This window comes from Equus asinus, chromosome 8 (genome assembly GCF_041296235.1).
Source record: "Equus asinus isolate D_3611 breed Donkey chromosome 8, EquAss-T2T_v2, whole genome shotgun sequence".
Classification (NCBI taxonomy): domain Eukaryota; kingdom Metazoa; phylum Chordata; class Mammalia; order Perissodactyla; family Equidae; genus Equus; species Equus asinus.
The window spans coordinates 86,081,466-86,102,113 of NC_091797.1; the positions used below are offsets into that span (position 1 = coordinate 86,081,466).

General features: G+C 51.5%; 1 protein-coding gene across 1 annotated transcript; it reads left to right on the forward strand.

The window, feature by feature from the left end:
* Window positions 1-11,698: 11,698 nt before the first annotated feature.
* On the forward strand, window positions 11,699-14,937 carry LOC139045931 (cationic amino acid transporter 4-like). The gene is given in 5 exon segments (XM_070516203.1): window positions 11,699-12,178; window positions 12,180-12,747; window positions 13,216-13,856; window positions 14,094-14,202; window positions 14,303-14,937. Coding segments are annotated over 5 exon segments (1,905 nt in total). The 5' UTR covers window positions 11,699-11,764; the 3' UTR covers window positions 14,476-14,937.
* Window positions 14,938-20,648: the final 5,711 nt, after the last annotated feature.

Sequence of the window (20,648 nt, forward strand, 5' to 3'; positions counted from 1 at the left end):
AACAGAAAGCACCAGGCCCAGATAAATTCACTGGTGAATTCTATCAAATATTTAAGGAAGAAATTAGGCCAGTTGTCTACCATCTCTTCCAGAATATAGAAACAGGGAATACATCCTAACACATTCTATGAAGTCAGCATTCTCCTAATACAAAAACCAGACAAAGATGTTACGAAAAGGAACACTCCAGGCCAATAAGTCTCATGAACATAGGTGCAAAAATCATCAACAAGATTTGACAGATTGAATCCAAGAAAGTATACAAAGAATTATACACCACAACCAAGTGAGATTGATTCCAGCTATGAAAAGGGGGTTCAACACTCAAAAATCAATTAATGTGATTCACCGTCCATCAGGAAAGAAACCTCTAGTTGGACCACTGTGGCCTGTACCCAGTGCATTTCTCCTCTCTGTTCCCACCCTGCCAGTGCTGCTCCTGTGATGGCCCCAAATGGGACATGGAAACCAGAACAACTGGTTAAAAAAAAAATCCTCGTGAGTGGAATCTCTTGGAGCAGCTCAGTGCAGTCAGGGCCTATGACCGCCTTACCTGGGCTGAGCTTTCGGGCAAGGCGCTCCACCAGCCTGCGGCCCTCAGCCAGTCGTTCTTGAAAGCCCTGACCCTGGAAGTTGGTAGGGTCATCGTGGGTGAGAAGGTTCCTGAGGTGCTGCTTGAGGAGCACAGAGACTTCTCTGCCTTTCTCTATCGTTTGCTGTAACTGGGCCAGCTCTTGAGCCTGATCTTGGATTAGGACATCATATTTCCTAAGGTGGCACAGAAGAGACCGTTTAAACATGCAAAGAGTCGAACCATAGATCATAAGATTTTTCATGGAGATTTCTGTGAGAAAATCCCCAAGGAGCTATTGTAGCAGAATTCTGGCACATGTACGGTGACCTGCTGCTGCCAGCCTGCTATCAGTTCCCCTCCATTAAACCCAGCGTATGTGGGGCTAAAACCAAAGCACTCTTTCCCCGCTTACTCCCTGGCTCCAGAATACTCTATCCACCATGGAGACAAACCACCTGGGTTCCCTATCATCTCCTCCTCCCCGCTGCAAACAGTGTCCCAAGGCCGAATGCAGGCTGGTGGGAAAGTTCCGACCAGCAAGGCCACTGAGTCCCCCCACCATCTACAAGCAGCCACAATCCTCACAAACCTTTAAAAACACTCACGTCCCCTCTTTCGGTGAGATGAGATGAAATGAGACAAATGTGAGGGCTCCCTCTCCTCTCCTGGCTCATGTCACCCGAAATAACAACCCTCTCCTTGCCTTAAGCCTGGTGTTCCAGTTTTTATTGGGCCTCTCGTGTGGCAGGTAAAGAACCGATGTCTGTAGGTGGTAAAATCTGATGAGCCAACCAGAAGGCTCTTGCCCATGGGTCCATGGCCCCAGGCCAACTGGGATTTCCTGGGAAGCAGTCCTGCAGCCACCTCGGTCATTTGCCCTAGGGACTGCCCTCAGTACTTTCCATCTGCCTCGGAGCCACTGACCCTAGGCCCATTTTCTCATGGCGAGGAAACAGATTCTAGATTGGTTTGTTTGCTGCTTCTTCCTTCTGGGAAGTCGATGGACTCTGAAATAGAGTAAGTTGCCTCAGAGATGCCCATGAACTTCCTTCCCCTCTTTTGGGGTCCCCTCCATTCACGGAAGGGCCAACTTGGGTCCTTTCCATTCACGGAGGGGCCGTCTGGGCACGCATTTGGAGTGGGAATAGTTGTAGGACTTTCTACCCTCCATCTGGGAACTGGTTCACTGGTGTCTGGTATTTCTGTGTCTGGATCTGAGTGTCTGTCTCTCTGTCGCTGTGTATCGGAATGGGAAACATGCTATCTGTCACCAAGCAGAGCCCATTGGGGTTAATTCTGAGTAGATGGTCTAATTATAGTTAGAAGCCAATGTCTGAAACGGATGGTTTTCTTTTGTGACACTGTTTGACCACAATACTCTTGAAACTCTGGAGAGAAGATGGCCAAACAACGGATCCTTAAGTTAGAAAACTTTTAGAGAGCTCTCTTCATAAAGAGCTGTTTTACTGGTACCTATGAGAAGACCAAATTAAAAGGAAAATACAACGACTAATCTCAAAAACGTCATCAAATTTGGGGTCTCAGCTTCTTCTTGTGGTCTCACAGATGCAAATGGAAACATCAAGTTAACAAAGAGAAGTGAAGAAGGGAAGAGTGACAGAACTCACTCCAACAGGATGGCAATCTTTAGTCATTAAAAAGAAAGAGCAGGGTGAATAGAACAGACACAAATACTGTCAAAACGAAGCTTTGACTAAAACACTGCCTAAGGTTGGATGGGCTAAAGGGACCCCATATTGGCCCCCAACATTAAAGAATATCAGACAAACTTGTTCTATTTCTTCCAGTTTGAAAAAAATTTTAAAAGTCAGTAGGCAGAAATCACAGCGAGAAACCTATCAACACTTGTTTGGGGCAACAATTAGGCTGCTCAGGTTGGTACAAGTACAAAGATTAAAGTGTTTACCCTAATATTTCATGAGGAGATTATGTCAACTTTGCTTGGATGCTTTTTTGGGAATAAATATTATGCCTAGCTGGGAATGCATTCCCTACATAACACTGTAATACCAAAACTTGTGAGTGAAATTCTAATATAAGTTATAATTAGGGGTACAAGAGTTGAAAAAATTAAGATAAAGGTTTGTCAAAGTTGGTGTATGTAAATAGACCTTCTGTAAAACAATTACATCTGTTTTGCTGCATTGCATTATAGATTCTGTAGTGGGAATAAACATTATGTGTCGCTGGAGAACGTGTCCCTTGCCTGATATTGCAAGAGCTCATAAACCCACCCTTCAGGCTCTGCGAATCGAACAGGTAGAGGAGATTTCACTTTACAATGGCCAAAATGAGGCAGTTTCAGTTTACTCAAACCGATACATGCAATCGGAACAAGCCAGCTACAACAGGAAGCCTATTCTAATCTTTTGATGCTTCTAAAGAAAATAAGAAATATTTTACTGCCTCTTTAAGAGAAAAATCATTAAATAATTAAACATGCCAGGGCAGAAGCCAAGCCTGCTGCTTCTTTCTCTTCTCTCACTGAGATTTGCCACTTCAACTCCCCCAAAATGCCTGATCTGAAACTAAACAGCTGAAAATAGGGAAACTTTTGAGATAATTTGGAATTATAATGGCCACTCTGGGGAACCTCTGCTTCAGACGAGTCCACCTGAGGGGTCTCCCTTCAAAGAGAGGATTCAAAATCTCTTAGAACGGAACACAGTCTTTAATTGACAGACAGAACCTTCTAAAAGACAAAGCTATTTAACAGGATCTAAAATGAACTTTGGGAAATAAAAGCCTGTTTAAGTGTGCTGGTTTGATTTAAAATAGACATGTTCTCAGAGTTATCAGCAGTGGATATAATGCAGACATACAGCCTGGGTTTACTCGTCAAATGAGCTCATGTTCTCTCTGTTACAAAATTTGTCAACAAGAGTAATAACTTAGAATAAAAGCTGATTTTGTTTAATGTCTCATGAGGTTTTGGTGGACCATGTAAATATAACTCTTGAGAACGGGTAAACGAAATAGATGTAAGACTGTCACCATGCAAAGTTGTTACAATATTGTGGACTACCGTCCCTATGCTCTACATTCCAACCCCATGACTTACTTATTTTGTAACTGGAAGGTTGTACCTCTTAATCCCCTTCACCCATTTCACCCACCCCCAACCCCTCCTCCCTCTGGTAATCACCAGTTTATTTCCTGTGTCTATGAGTCTGTTTGTTTGGTTTGGTTTGTTTTCTAGATTCCGTATAGAGGTGGAGAAAAAGAAACCCTCCTAGACTGTTGTTGGGAATATAAATTGGTGCAGCCACTGTGGAAAACAGTGTGGAGGTTTCTCAAAACCTTTAGAAAGACAGGTTTTTTTCAGAGAAAGCCTGACAAACTGTAGTCAGTCAGGAGGTGATTGTGATTAAAGGTAAATGCGGTAGTGATTGCACCACATCCTGAATATCCTAAATGCCACTGAATGGTTCACTCGAATTTAGCCAACTTTAGGTTCTGTGAATTTCACCTCAATAAGTTTTATTTTAAAAAAAGACTCAAGGAACCTTTGAGTAATTGGAGTCCATAGTTTACCAATTATTGTTCTCTAATGGTGTTATGCAAATTCGTATGCATGTGGCTGCCATGAAAATTTGAGCCATTCTCCTGGCCCAGAGTTGCTCCTTGCCCCCTTCAGAGATGCCTACAACTTCCCAGCAGACGCCCAGCACAGAGCCCCCCTTACTTGAGCTTCTCCGCTAACGTTGACTTCTCTGTGGGCTTCCCCTCCTGGAACTGCAGCTTCTCCCCCAGCACCGATTCAATGATGTGTTTGCACGCTCCAGACTCTGAGGAAAGACAGAGAGGCCGGCCTCAGTGGAAAGCTGGCCATGCTGCTGGGGTCACTGTCTGCAAGGGAGGAGGCAGGCTCCATCTTCTTCTCTCAGAGGGAGATAGAACCCCAGCACCAGGCTCTCCACTGAGATTTCCACCTTCTATTGCTCAGCCTCCCAAATACACAGCATTTGGTCACTCCTCATTTGAGAGCTGAGCAAAGAGAAGCTTCAAGGCAGAGAAAGTGACCAGACAAGATTAGCTGACGTTTGGCAAGCTCAGAATTCACATGCCCTGAGACTGACCCCAAGTCCTGGGCCACTTTACCAAGACTTGCAGCCTCTTGAGTAAAACACTAAGCGGCATGAAGTAGTGATCCCTGTGTGCTCGGGAAGGCCCCTGGGCCTACTGATTGTTGGGTCCTCTGAGCTCAGAATTTCAAGGACAAGTACCTTCACGATGAAATATAAATGTATATGAATGCAATTCTGAAAAATACAAGGCATAACCATCAGTCCCTGAAGGAAATAGGCACAGGCTGTTGAAGAAGTTGTTTTCAATTCCAAGTAGTACAAGAAAGAACTAATCAATAGTGTTTCCTGTGTGTCAAGAACTGTTTTAGTAACTTTACAGAAATAACTCATGTGATTCATTGCAACCGCTCAAAGAAGTAGGCACTATGACAGCGCCATACTAACGGAGGAGGAAACCGTGAGGCTCAGAAAAAGCCACAGCTTGGATCTGAGCCCAGGAAGAGTAGCTCAGTCTTCACCAATGCACTGTGTTACCTCGCCACAAGATCTTGGGTGACATCTTTCTTCTTCATCATCTTCAAAATTTGTTTCCTACAGTTATGTTACGCCTATAAAAAAAAGCTGTAAGGAAAACTGAGTCCTTTCTCAAAACCTCATCTCGTCACTTTCTTAAATTGCAGGTTTCAATGTTTACTTTTCTCTGCGTCAGTCATTTGAAGTTCACCACTCCCACGATGGTTTACTGGAAAATAACACCCATCCAGACTCAGAGTCGTCGAGATCCCTTCTAATCACTCTGTTTGGCACGAGGCCCTGTTCTCACGATCCCTTTCGTCACCACAGCCCCTCTTACTGAACAGGTGATGGAGCTTCCAATTGCGAGGCTGACTGTGGGAGGGAAGGGCCTGCCCCAGACACTGGTTTGAGTTTTTACTGGGGCTGGTGGCCACCCCCACTTACCGTCATTCTCACTTGGGCCATGTCTCACAGCCCAGACCCTCAAGGTCACCCGGACCTGCTGGCAGTCCTGCATCACCAAAGGTTCACCAGCTCAAAGAGACACAGAAGAGGGGGTACGGATTCTCTCATTTCTCCAGAGACACCCTCTACCTCACCCCAAGAGGCAAAGTGGCTTCCTTGGCCTCAGAAAGAAAAGCCTGTGCTCAGGAAGCATGGCTTCCCGCTCAGCAGGGTCGTCTCTGTCTGGATGGCGTCACTCATGGATACCACAGTGTCAGCGAGGAGCACACTCATCTTCAGGCTCCTGTAAAGCAGGGAACATCACCTGCTTCCCCCGGTGTGTACCATCACCCCATCTCCCCAGTGTAAGGAGCACAGAGCTTTGCCAGTGGGACCTCAGAGAAGCCTGAACTGATGGAGCTCATTAGTCCCAGACACTTAGGCCAAGAGTGATGCAGGATCTGATTCCGTACACAGAGGATGCTGAGAGAAACAGGTTAGCCTGCTCCAGAGTGAAACACGCAGTTCTGTGCCTGCACCAGGAATCAGTCACTGGGATTTTACCTAATCCCACCCTACACCTCACTGCCAATCTGGAAAAGTCCCTCAACTCTTTGGGCCTCGGTTTGTCCATGCTCAGCAAACTGAGGGTAAAATACCTACTTGTACCTTCCCTGGACTGTGGTCAGAATGAAGTTTATTTTGCCTCAGGGAACAGAAGAAAAGGTCTGGAGAGTTTTTAGTTTCTTAGGGGGAACACGGTGGTCACTCATCCCTCTGGTGACCATGACCCTGTAGGACTTACTGTATTTCTGCAGCTGGTTGGCCAGGATGTAGGCAGTGGACTCAGAGACAAGGAACTTCTGTTTGAGGTCTCGAAAGTCCTGTTTGCTTTGTTCCAGCTGGGACTGAAGCTCCTGGTTGATTTCCAGGAGGGTCATTTCGGCCTCCGGATCAGACACAGGGCCAAGAGTAACTGCCATGGTGACGTGGGGCAGAAGAGGTAGGGCAGGGACTGGGGAGAAGAGACCCAAACACAGAATGGGTTAAAAACAAGTGAAAGCAAATAGGTTTAATGAGGACTGAGGGGTGAGGATTCAGGAATTCTTAACTTACTGTTGGCAACAACGTGATCAACACCCCACAGCACTTGAGAGTCTGTAACCCCCAAAACAAGGTTCAAGACGCCAGAGCTCAGAGCCAAAGGCACTGCCTCTAACTCACACTCCAACACGAGTGATGGAGGGAGGAGCCAGTGCGCCAGGTAACGGTCTGGAGTTGCAATAACAGAACTGGAAGCTGGGGGGTGGGGTGTCATGGAATCTTAGGAGCCCCTGCCTTCCAGTTGCCTAGGCCGCGAGGATACACAAGGCCCCCTGGTCTCTTCTGAAAGTCACCACCGATGGGGCCACCCTAAGCAGCCACTCTCAAGAGGTGTCTACCCTTGTGCTGATAGTACCAACCTATTTCTTTCCAAGACATATCTAAGCCTAGCAGTTTCTCAGTGTTCGTTCTTGTATGTTTACAAAAGCATCAAGGCAGAAATAGTTTCCCAACAAGTTTTATTTTCTTAAGGGCTGTCATGAAGTCACCCAACCTTCTCCTTAAATTCAAACAGAGCTTAAGGTTTTTCCACAAGTGAAAGATGTTAAATTTTTCGACTCTCATGATGATGTTCTTCTACCGTTTTTTCTATATCCATTAAAAATTGTAGGACAACAGCAGAGTATCATATAAAGGAATGAACAACTCATTTAAAAACATGTGTTCTGTCCTGAAACTCTAAATATTCTGTTTGCTGTATCCTTGTGTCACGTTGGCTTCTTCTCCATCACTGGGGCAGCAAGTTAAGTCAAGTTGAACACGCCTACCTCCCAAAGTCCTCCTGTATTTCTTGGTTGCTTTTTGGATGTTGTTCATCAAAATGTTGTTCACCATGTTTGATGAGGATGCTTTCAATGTCACTAGACAACATATGTCATATTTCTCACTCGTGGATCTCATTCTAGTACCACAAGAGCTCTTTCTGAGTTGTCAGAATGATTAAAATAGTTCAGGTATACTTCCCGGACTACATGTCGTGCTCATTCTTTTGGAAAGATTTCTAAACGTGACGCTACTTTTTACGTTCCCTCAGTTCCCCTACATATTGAACAGACAGGGATCCAGGGCAGTTTTCATGGAACGTTGCTCGATAGATCTCTTTGACTTGTCCTCATGCCCTGAAAAACGATGCCCTGAACCCTCTCCTGACCTTCTCAGCATCCGATGCCAACTGGGTCTTGTGAGCCTGAGACTTGGCAGACCCGCTGTGGCATCGGCCTCTTCAGGTTAGCTGCTGGACTTGCCTGAGTTAAGGCTGCAACTGGTGTGAGCACGTGCGGCCCAGCGTTCCCATCACAGTGCAGGATGGAGGTCCAGATCAGCCACTTTTGGAAGCTCATCTGCTCCCCGTGCCATGCCGTCCTCCAACTATGCTGTGGAATGATAGCGGCGTAAGAGCCACCAAAGGCTTTAAAGAAATCTACTTTCTGGTGTTTGTGGGACCTGACATTCGGTAGGAAAAAGAAAACATTGTCAAATTCCTTCACTTTAAAACTGACGAGACGGAAGGCTCGCAAAAGTTACATGACACACTTGAAGTCACAGGGAGGAGCGTTTTGCAGTGCTAATTATAGTAATCATAATAACAGTAATAGTTCGTTGAGTATTGTGCCAGGCATTTTGCTAAGAAGCGCTGTCTACATAGAATAGCATCTTATTTTCATCATAATCGTTTCAGGTAATGTTACTGTCCATAAGCAAAAAGTAAAAAAGTTGAAGAAGGGGATGTTCAGTAATTTACTTGGCCAAATTAAAAATAGAAAAAAATACGACAAACGCTTCTTCTTTATAAGAGCAAGTGAGTGATTGCTTTGCGTTCTGGAACAGTAGGAGAAACCTATTTGTCTTTATCCTGCATTTGTCCCATTTACTGTGCTCTTTTTCTCTCTCTGTGACCTGGCTTTGCTTCTAGAGCGTTCCCTTGTCCTACTAACCCAGCTCCATGCACGTCCAATAGCAGAAGTGCTGGCTGGGCTCTTCCAGAGTCTCCCTGAAATGCTTATGGTGTCAGGACATCAGGCACAGTCTGGAGGGAAGAGCGACCCAGATCTGAGAATGGGTAGCTGCTTTCCCACCTCATTAGTCGGCATGATGTCAAAGGACAGGAAAGCTGACCTCCCTGTAACTCAGGTCAGGAGTCATGTCTCAGTGCCTGTGATCTATTGGGCTGAACTGTCCTGAACTTGCTAATGTTCTGGTTTCTTGTTGAGTGGCTAGAATATTTATAAGGCTTTCTCATTTAAACTTCTCTGTTGAAATGTGCATTAATCCCGATATGATTAAATTTGGTAAGGTAAAAGGCTTGTGGAAGACTGGTCCCTTCCATGAGCAAAAGAGGGTAAATTTAACTTCTGTTCAAAGCAAGCCGGAACTTGAAATGAGGGCTTTCACTATTTCAAGGTGGACCATCGGGTACCTCAGGCGTATGTCCCCAAGGGCTTGTGTCTGTGCCATAAACTGGATGAGGTGAAAATGGGGTCAGCAGCGCCAGGTCCCTTTCCATTCTAGGGTCCTCCAACAGTTCCTCCTCTGCTTGAGAGAACAGATGGGAAATGTCCTTGTGGCTCTGCTCTGTCCTACTTTTGTCTTTTGGGTAAAAGTTACACAGCTCAGTGTTTCCCGCCCTGGAGGCGGAGGGGGGGGGGGTGAATCCTTAGAAGAGTCATCTGGGAGGGTTGGTACCAATCAAGTTCACAGTCCTCACTCGTAGCGATTCTGATTCAATGGGCGGAGGTGGGGCATGGAATGGATTTGCTGAAGTTGCTCAGATGTGAAACAGGTTGAGGGCCCACTGCTGTCATCGACCTTCCTCACAGTTTGGGGATGATTATTTCAGATACATTATTAATTCTAACCTTCACCATCGACTTGTGAGGAAAGCATTACATTTCCCTGGTTTGCAGATGAAGAAACCAAGGCACAGAGAGGGTGTGTATCTGGCCCAAGGTCTCCTGGCTGTAAGGGCTGAAGCCAGGGGTCAGGTAGTCCCCCTCTGCCCCAAAATCTTCTTCCCACATTTTCCAGTTCATTCTCGTGTCATGTCTTCCCTAGGAGGTACTTTCTTCGCCTATACCTCATTGCTACCAAAATTTTCCTGAGTTTTTTTCATCCAATATATTGTTCACAAAAGGCTAACAGTATCATATTCTGGCCACTGGTTATTAATTTGAGACACATTGTTTCACGAAAATACAGGGCATGGGACTGTGCAAAGTCACATTGCTGCCTTATTATCATCATCAGGGCATAATTCATAAACAGTAAAATTCAGCATTTTGTGTACAAGTCAGTGACTTTCAGTCTATTTGGAAGGTGGTGAAACTATCACCACTACCTAATTTCTGAATGTTTGCGTTACCTCCAGAATGAAACGCCATACCTATTGGCAGTTACTGCCTATTCTCCCATTCTCCCAGCCCTTGGCAACCACTTCTCTACCTGCTCTCCCTATGGACTTGCCGAATGTGGACATTTCTTCTAAAACGAACTATTCAACATGTGGTCTTTCGTGTCTGGCTTCTTAGCATACTGTTCTCAAGGTTGACCCATGGTTTGGCATGTATCAGTACTCTTACTATTTTCATGCCTTAATACAATTTCATTTATGGCTATGCTACATATTGTTCACTCATCAGTTGATGGCTATTTGGGTTGTTTCTACTTTGGGCTGCTATGCATAATGCTGCTATGAATGTTCATGTGCGAGTTTGTTTGTGACCACATGTGCTCAGTTCTCTTGGATGTATACCTAGGAGTGGAATTGCTGTGTCTACATCAGCTCTATATTTAACTTTGAGGAAGTGACAAACTGTTTGCCAAAGCAATTGTGCCATTTTACGTTCCCACGAGCAACGCACGAGGATTCCAGTTTCTCCACATCCTCCTCAACACTTGCTATTCCTGTCTTTTAATACATCATAGTAGCGGTTGTGAAGTGGTATCTCATTGTGGGTTTGATTTCCATTTTCTTAATGACTAATGACGTTGAGCATCCTTTCATGTTCTTATTGACCATTTGTACATCTTCTATGGAGAACTGCCTATTCAAATGCTTTTTCCATTCATAGATTATTTGTCTTTTTACTGTTGCATTGTAAGAGTCCGTTAAATATTCTGGGCACTACACACTTACCGGATACATGTTTTGCAGCTGTCTTCTCTGATTCTGTGGGTTGTCTTTTCACTTCCTTGTTAGCATCCCTTGAAGCACAGAAAATTTTAATTTTGGTGAAGTCCAGTCGATCTACTTATTCATTGATTGTTTTTGCTTTAGCTGTCAGATCTCAGCAATCATTACCTAATCAAAGGTCACAAAGATCTAAACCTCTGTTTTTGTCAACACACTGCTCTGAATTAGAACTTTCCTGGGTTAGTATAGGGGGACATTTTTGAATTTTGATTCCTGTAAATTGATATATATTTATATCCTTCTTGATTGATATTCACAGGCCTGCCCACCACTCTGATGGAGCATCCATGTACTAGAACAGAGATCTGGGGGGCCGGCCTGGTGGCGTAGCGGTTAAGTTCGCATGTTCCGCTTCTCGGTGGCCCGGGCTTCGCCGCTTTGGATCTCAGGTGCAGACGTGGCACTCCTTGGCAAAAGCCATGCTGTGGTAGGCGTCCCACGTATAAAGTAGAGGAAGATGGGCATGGATGTCAGCTCAGGGCCAGTGTTCTTCAGGCAAAAGAGGAGGATAGGCAGCAGTTAGCTCAGGGCTAATCTTCCTCAACCAAAAAAAGAACAGAGATCTGGGAAATGGTATTTATTGACATCCTGGCATTGATTCAGGAGAGAGTTCTGGTTCTGTGCTTCAGCTTCTCCTTGACCTCTCCTAGTTTCAAAATTGTTCAATATCTTTAGAGTGGAGAAACTGATTGTTTTTGTGAGAAACCCTTGGGAGCCCTGATTGTTCTGGGGCTAGAGTGGACGCCCAGTGGTTCCAGGCTTCTGTCTCCAGGGCAGGGTCCGAGCAAGAACTGAGGGCTGGCCAGGATCCATCTGGGCAGTGTGTCACTTCCCTCTCACCCTCATAGGTGCCAGCAGCTGGTTTGGTGCTCTTCTCAGGTGCTCTCCATGGCCTGGGGACTGCCCAGCACCACCAGCCTGGCGCGCTTCTGCCAGAAGCTGAACCGGCTGAAGCCACTGGAGGAGTCCACCACGGAGACGTCGCAGCAGCGCCACCTGACCATGCTGGATCTGATCCTCCTGGGCATGGGTGCTACGATGGGCTTGGGCCTCTACATGCTCACGGGCACTGTGGCCAAGGAGATGGCCGACCCTGCGGTGCTCGTGTCTTTCAGTGTAGCTGGCATGGCCTCCCTGCTGGCAGCCCTATGCTACGCGGAGTTGGCAGCACGTGTGCCCCGCAAGGGCGCTTCCTGTTTGTTCACCTATGTGTTCATGGGTGAACTGTGGGCCTTCCTCGTTGGCTGGATATTGCTCATCCAGTGTCTCATTGGTGGGATTGCCATGGCCCGCACCTGGAGCAGCTCACCTGGACGCCATCTTCGGCCACCGCATCCGCAGCTTCACCATGGCCCATGTGGGCAGCTGGCAGGTGCCGTTCCTGGCCCAGTACCTGGACTTCTTGGCTGCTGGAGTCATACTTTTGGCCTCCGCATTTGTCTACTGTGGAGTCCACATCTCTTCCTGGCTCAACCGCACCTTCTCTGCCATCAGCTTGGTTGTCATCCTCTTCATCGTCACCCTGGGGTTTGTCCTGGCCCGTCCGGAGAACTGGAGCACTGAGGAGGGCGGCTTTGCGCCGTTTGGCTTCTCTGGCATCATGGCTGGTGCTGCCACCTGCTTCTATGCCTTCGTGGGCTTTGGCGCTATTGCTGCCTCCAGCGAGGAGGGCCAGAACCCCAAGCGAGCTGTGCCTATGGCCATCGCCATCTCAGTTGGCCTGGTGGCTGGTACTAACATCCTCGCCTCCACTGTGCTCACCCTCATGGTGCCCAGGCACAGCCTAGACCCTGACTGGGCACTCGCTGATGCCTTCTACCAGCGGGGCTACAGCTGGGCGGGCTTCATCGTGGCGGCTGGCGCTGTCTGCGGTAAGAGGCCCTTCTGGGTAAGGTGGGAGAGGACAGGGTGGTGGGGCCCTGCCCATAGCCTCCCAAGACGACATCTCCATCTGGGCCTGTGTTCCCAGTTGTGTCCTGGGCCCAGGAAGGTGCTAATGATTAGACTCGCCACCCAGGCTTTTTGGGAGGGACCTGCTCACCACCCCTCCCAATCGTACACAGAATGTCAGTTCTGGGCATGTGCTGCCAGGTACTTTCCTGGTGGAAGGACTCAGCCTTCATCAGATTCTCCAGTGGGTCTGTCACCTGAACTGGGCTGTCCCATTCCTGGGTGGTGGGGGGGAACAGTTCAGTACCCTACCTACACTCAGGCTCACTCTGAGAGCCCAGATAAACTCATGCCCCTGTTAGCAAGGGGCCACCCATGCTCTGGCCCCGATCAGCGACCACAGGTGGGCTTGTCCACCATGCTGACTGGTCTCCCACCCTCTGCCATAGGCATGACCACTGTCCTGTTCAACATTCTCTTTGCTGTGCCACGCATCGTATATGCCATGGCCACTGACGGTCTCTTCTTCCAGATATTTACCCATGTGCACCCTCGCACACAGGTGCCCATAGTGGGCATCCTGGTGTTCGGGTTCCTCATGCCCCTCTTGGCGGTGCTGCTGGACCTTGAGGCACTGATCCAGTTCCTGTCCATTGGCACCCTGGTCACCCGCACTGTTGTGAACACCAGCATTATTGTGCTACGCTTCCAAAAGTCTCCTCCATCTAGTCCCTTGGGCTCAGTCAGTCCTGGCCCTGTCGCTGAGGGGTATGAGCACTCCTCAGGACACAGACGGCTGGAGGACACTGAGCAGCCCTCAGCCCCTGAGCCTGGGCAGCTGCGACCAGCCCTGAGGCCCTTCCTTGGCTTCATGAGTGGATGCAGACCTGGAGTCGCTGTGGCCTGGGCACCCCGTGTCCTGGTGGTGTCAGCCATCATTCTGGACTGCGTGCTGGTCTTTGGGAACTCGGCCCTGCACCTCCCACCCTGGGGCCACACCCTGCTGCTCCTGCTCAGCTCCGTAGTGTTTCTGCTCAGTCTCCTCGTCCTGAGGGCCCACCAGCAACAGCGCCGGGAGGACGCCTTTCAGGTACTTCCTCCAGCCAGCACCCCTCACTCTCAGCCCAGCCAGCTCCCTTCGCCCCTTCCTCCTCTGCCGTGGCAGGATGCACCAGGGTTCACGGAGTGGGGGCGGCCAGTACCCCATCCCCCTCTTTCTGCATGGCGAGTGGGCCCTTGTCTCTGGAACCTCCACAGGTGGAGAAAGTCTCTGTGGACTCCCAAGAAATCAGGCCGTGGCCCAGCAGCCCTGCCCTTGCCCCCTCAGGTTCCCATGGTGCCCCTGATTCCAGCCGCGAGCATCCTCCTCAACATCTTCCTCATGCTGCAGCTGAGCTCCCTGACCTGGCTGCGCTTCTCCGTCTGGCTGCTGATTGGTGAGTAGGGACCAGGCTGGGACCCTGGGTTGGCTGCAGGAGGAAGCAAGCAGGGAAGCTGGGCTGGGACCTGCCCCTCAGGCCTGTGCCATTCTTACAGGACTTGTGGTGTATTTTGTCTATGGCATCTGGCACAGCAAGGAGAACCAGCAGGAGCTGCCGGGGTTGACTGCCACACATGGCAGCCTAGAGGAGACAGTGCAGGCCTTGCAGCCCCTCAGCCAGGCCCCTACCCATGAGCCTGGTCACATGGAGCAGCCTGCTAGTCTATGAGGACCCCTGGGGGCCTGCCTGCCCTCCCCTACCTCCTCAGGAGGCTGGGGGTGGGGGTGGCAGCCCCTTCTATCCGGGGCAGCTCAGGTTTGCAGGCCTGTCCGTGCCAAATGGTCCTCAGGACCTCAGACCTTAGTCCAGGTGCTGAACTTCTAGTCTTTGGGAGTGGGCCACGGCCACTTCTGGTGGTGGACTCTGTCCAGCACCTTCCAGTTTATGACCAACTCCAGCTACCTGGGCAGGTGGAGTAAGGTGGGCAGGGAAGAGGCCCGCAGCCCTAGGCACCCAAAGTAATAACTGCTCAGCCACCCACATGGCCTGCTGCTGTGTCCACTGTGGCATCTTTTGTGGCACTGAGTCCTCACCTGACCCCGGGAACCAGGTGATTGTTCCCAATCCACTGCAAATGTACCGAGGTTCTATAAGGGGGAAGCACCAGTACAGGGAGAGCTCAGAGTCAGGGACATGGCCAGTCCTGGGACCCAGGGTCCTGCCCTCAGGGCAGTGCCACTGGCCAAGCTCAGAGGGGACCTAACACACACCAGACACAGACGGGTCCATGACAGGGCAGGGGCAGGCTCCCCACATGTCCCCTTGGGAGTGGATCCAGAGAGCAGAGCCTAGACCCCAAGAAGGCCGCCTAGAAAGGGCAGCGGAGTTCTGGGGTTCCATGAGTTTCCCAGGGCTCCTAGACTGCAGGGCATGTGCCTGAGGCCCCGGGATGTAGAGGCCCACCTGCCCAGGTACATGCATACTCAGGCACAGGCCCACATGGCCCACACGACTTCCCTGGGGGTGCACACCCATCTGCAGACTGAGGCAACAGCTATTTCCAAGCTCAGGGCCCACAGCTCCAGCTGCCTCTCTCTCTGCCACCCCGTCAGAGCTTTGTGATAACAGCGTGGGGTGGGTGCATGAGCGCCTGGGCCCCACCTAGTGGCTGTGGAGCCTGACCCTGGGGGGGTCCCCAGGCCCACCCTGCACCCTCTCACCCTTCACCCTCACTGGTCTCTCCAAGGCCATGCTACGTCTACCATAGACGCCTCCAACTCCCTGTTCCTGCCTGTGAGGACTACACAGGAAGCTGCTGGCTCTGGAAGCTTTACTCCTCGACTCTCTGCAGTCTTGACATCAGCTTTCTCTGGGCCCCGAAGACAACCAGGCACACGTCATCTCGCTCCAATAACCAGGCCTCAGCGCTGTGATATCTCACCCCAGCCCTTCTGACCCCACCTCCCATGGACACTGCTCTGGGGATTGAGAAGCACTAGGGACCCCAAGGTTTTGCTAGGCTCCAGGTTCCAGATGATTCCAGGTGCTTCCCAGCCTGGGCTCCAGCCTTAGGCCTCCCCAACCTGGCCCATGTCACCCCACCAGCAAGCTGCCAGCATGACCTGGTCACCAGGGACCCATGAGAAGGCAGCCCCTTGTCTCCCTGGGGTGGGTACCCCCCAAATCCCCACCCCTCCCTGGGACCAAGAGAGGGCTGGACTCCTGCAGCCCCCGTCCCTCCCCTCCTGACCGTGGGCCCGGGGACATGGGGAAATTCTCCAGCATGCAGGACTCAGGCCCCCAGGAGGATGCCAGAGCCAGAACCAGGCCAGCCTGCTGGGGGCTTCCATGGGCTCTGTTACAGGCATTGTCTCTGGCCCCTGGTCTGCACATGGGGTCTTGGTCAGAGCATGGTCCCTGTGCAGTTGCCTCAGGCTGGGGTGGCCAACTGCCCAGACACGCTTTTGTGTGTGACCTTGGCCAGCAGTGACGTGTGCAGATATACAGCCTCCCCATCCTATGGCTCCCAATAGCTTGGTGAGCAGCTTCCTGGGCATTGGGTTGGGAGTCACAAGGAGACAGATAGAAGGTCCCAAAGAACCCCATGCCCACCAACTCAGCCCCTCTACTCTCCTCCCCATTCAGCCCCCCACAGCCCAAGGGCTGCCACCAGGAAGGCCCAAGGGCTGCTACCAGGAAGGGGCTGGTGCTCATAAGCTGAGCAGGTAAGGGCCCAAGAAGTGCCTGGTATCCTAGGGGGGTTTAAATCATCTGCTCCCTGCACTCGTCATTCCATGGATGAGGCCCAGAGCTGGGAGGGGCCCTCCCCTATGACTCCAGGACCAGAACAGCTGAGACAACTCTTGTCAGGCTTCTTTTTCCCCCACCTTGGACTCTGGCTGCACAGACCCCCGTGCAGGGTAGCTGAGAGGGCAGGGGTTCTACCTGTGGTGGCAGTGCTGGGGGGGGGGTGGGGAGGGCTGGGAGCTGGGCAGGGCCGGAGTTAACCACAGCCAGGGTGGTGGACAGCTGGAGAGCAGGGAGCTGTGGGGAACACTGGAGACAGAGCCCGGGAGAGCGTTTTCCAGCCCCAACAGGAGCCCCACTGTTTCCCTGCAGGTCTCCATACAAAACTGGCTTCTGTGATCCCCAGGGAGCACCCCGCCAAGGCTAGAGCTGGGGGAGTGACAGTCTGTGTGGGAGCTGAAGGGTAGGATTTTTCCCCCACCCCCTGCCCTGGGCCTGCTAGGACTTCATCCATGAGTCCGCTAGGTAGGGCCCCCACCCTTGCCAGCCCCTATCTCTCCCCCCAACTCTCAACCCCCAACCAGCAGAGAAAGGCTACAGGCCTCAGGAAAGGGCGAATGAGTGGGTGCCAGGGCCACCCTGGTGACAGTGTCCAGCTCCCCGCAGGTGGGGGTAGGTAAGGGGCAGGCTCTGCTGGTCCTGGGACCCTGCCCTGGGTGTCAGGGACACTTACACTGGCACAGTGTCACACTCCACACGGCACCAGCCTCGGATCTCACAGGTCCTGCGGGTCCCATTGAGCACCACACACTGACCCGTGTTTATGCCTTGAAAACACAAGGCAAACTCCGGGCCCTTCAGTCTCCACAGGGTCTGGGAAGGGAGTGGCAGGGGGCTGTTGGAGAAAGAAGAGATGCAGAGGCACCACCAGGCCTGCACGCTGCAGCCACCTGGGGTCCCAGCATGCCCCTCTGAACCCCCATCCCAGTGAAGGTGCCAGAAGACAGGGCCCCAGCTATGTGGCTGTGCATTCCCGTCTCCCGTTCAGAACAGTCCTCGTCAGCCCGGCAGGTCCCCAATGGATGGAGGGTGCTGAGGTGGTGAGAGAGCAGAGCTGTCCAGGCCCAGGAGGTGTCTCCCCTTCGTGACCCAGCCCTGCAGGCTACAGGGACATGCCCCTCCCCTACTTAGCCCCTAGGGTTCCCTGAGTTTGGGGCACATGGGAAATCTGGAGGGTGCAAATAACGGGAGATGGTTAGATGGGGAGGGCGAGCAGCCCCTGGCCAGATAGGGGTGCAGTGCTGTAGCCCTAGTCAGAACGAGACTCCTCCTCCTGATAGTTGTCACTCCGGTGGGGGCAAAAGTGATTCCTGGAGGCCCAGCTCTTCTAGTCCAATTCGGACAACAGAAGAGGGAAGGTGGAGGGACTCGAGGGTGGGGGGGTGCCTTTGTGCCAGGGTAGAGGTGCTGGGTGTGGCAGGCAAAGCATGGGACCATTGTTACAGGGGTTGTAGGGAAGTGGGACCCCACACACTGGCCAAGGACCACAGGCTAGGCCCCTCCTGGCTTGTTCTGCTATCAAATAGGACACTGGTACCTGCCCATGGTCACAGAGTTCTGGGTATCAGCCAGCAGGGGACAGTGGCGAGCTTTCTGGGAGTCCCAGACCCTGGAGAGGGAGCACCCTCAAGCATCAGGCACTTCCACAGACGTGGTTCTGCAGGTGGAGGCTGGACGCCGCTGTCCAGGGCTCCAGGGAACACAGCACTAGGGTGACAGGAGGGGCTGGGAACTCTGACAAGCCAAATGAGATCGTGGCACTTTGTGCGGGATGGGACTGTGAGAAGTGAACTGAGTTAAGCGTGGGGTACTGGCTCTGCCTCACTGTCCTTACCTATGTTCTGAGTCTGCCCCTCCTTTTCACCTGGCTGTGCCGCTGTCATCTCCAACTGGGTCCCATGTTGACCACTATGGGACCCCACCTCTGCCCTCATCCACACCTTCCCGCAGCCCGCGTGGTCCATCCCAATGCACAGACGATTGAGCGCCCTCCCCGGAGCCCATCTGTGGCTCCGCTGCTGCTGGATCCACTTCAGCTCCTCAGAGGGGCTCACGGGGCCTCTGTGACCTTGGGCTACCCCTTCCCTGGCCCAGTCCCAATCTAGGGACAACCCCACTCAGTGCCGGGAGCCCTGGAGGGGCCTCATCTCGCACTGCTCGCAGCCTTTGCCCACGCAGCCCCCTCTGCCTGCACATCCTCAACATCCGGCTCCAGCCTCACACCCTGCGGGAAAGCCTTCCTGAGGCCCCGGGTTGGCTGACGAGCCTCCCTGGGTCTCCCAGCTGCAGCTTCTGTCCCCATCGCAGGCCCCCCACCTGGCTGGGCTGTCTGTGCAGGAACTCCCTGAGGTGGGGAGGGTGGAGTTTTGCAAGCCTGGTCTGGGGGAGGCTCGACAGGTGTTTGCTGGAGGCTGTGGCACCACGAGGACACACTGCATGTGCTTGGAGGGGCCAGATGACCAGGACCCCTGAGGAGCTGGCAGGAACTCTGCTATTCAGGAACTCAGGAAGCCTGCTTGTCAGAGCTGATGAGTTACTTCACAGCCCCAGCAGTTTCGAGGGAAGGGCGAGAAGGCAGGGCATGGGCAAAGAGGAATCAGATTCCAGAAAACACAGAACCATGGTCCCAGCACAATTTCAGGACAGTCCACAAACCAAAGATTAAATAGACGTCTTACAAGCTTTTAGAAAAGGAGGGACATCGTGTGTGTTTGCTGAATGCCAGCACATGCTTTGTGCACGTGCCTCACCTCGTTTGTGCACAGGGCCAACCAGAACATGTGGCACCCCCAGCAACTGAGGTGAGACCAACGACCAGGACCCAGGGGACAGGGACCCACACAGTTACCTTCCAGCCCAGCAAGCGATTCAGTGTTGAACTCAGTTAAAGAAAGATGTCACCATGGAGGTAGGCTTCCCGGGCTACGTCCTGGGACCGAACTGTTCAGAGAAAATCCACAACTCAGGGGAGGACAGCCCAGTAATGTAGTGGTTAAGTTCAGTTTGCTCCATTTCAGCAGCCTGGGTTCAAGGGTTCAGATACCAGATGTGGTCCTATACCACTCATCCAGCCATGCTGTGGTGATGTCCCACATACAAAGTAGGAGGAGATGGGGGCAGACATTAGCTCAGGGTCAGTGTTCCTTGCAAAAAAAGAAAAGTGGGGAACTCTACACATAAAAATGGTTAAGATGGTAAATTTTACGTTACGTGTATTTTATAGCAATAAAAGAAATTGGAAAAAAGTCCATCGCTGAGGAGGAGAACAAGTGTGCTCTGTGACAGACACTGGATTCCTGGGACATCCCCAGGAAGAGGAAAAGGTGAGATTTCAGAGAATAGTCTGCATTTCTGCATGAACAGGCAAGAAGAGGGTGGGGCACTCTGGCTTGACCACACTTGTGAAAAAATACCCAGAGATCATAAGTGACCCTGTGCTTCACAAAGGAAGGAGTGTGCTGTGTTTGGAAAATGGAAGCTGCCCTGTGAGACGTTAACAGATGCTGGGCATAGAGAAGGGGAGGTGATCTTTCAGCTTGGCCTTGCTATTAGAGCCCAGCTAAGCACTGTGCCCAGTTCTAGGTGTTAAACTGACAACCTGGAGAGTGCTGAGGAGGGACCAGGATGGGGAGGGGCCTGGACACCTCATGGAGAACAACAGTAGAAGGCTCTGGAAGCAGACTGCTCAGGGGGGCAGAGTCCCGTCACCCACAGGCTGGAGGCCTCGGGGAAGTGACTCAGCGTGGCTGAGCCCCAGTCTTCTCCTCTTCAATGAGGCCTGCAGTACCTCCTGCCAGGCAGGGTGTTTGTGAGACTAATGAAATTATTCATGAGAAGGCTTCAGCTCAGTGCCTGGGCTACAGCAACACATGCTGAGCCCTCAGTCAGCTGGGAAGGAGGAGGGGGGACATGGCTGGTGACCCAGGGCTGGTGGAGGAACCAGGGACCCACTGGGAGGCTCCCAGCAGCCTTGCCTCTGGGCATCTGCCCTGAACTTGATCTGGCGTCACAAGGAGATTGGTCGCCGAGAACACGTTCTCCACCTGGAAGGCAGGTGTCAGGGTTGGCCACTGCTCAGCTCCATCGAGGGGAGA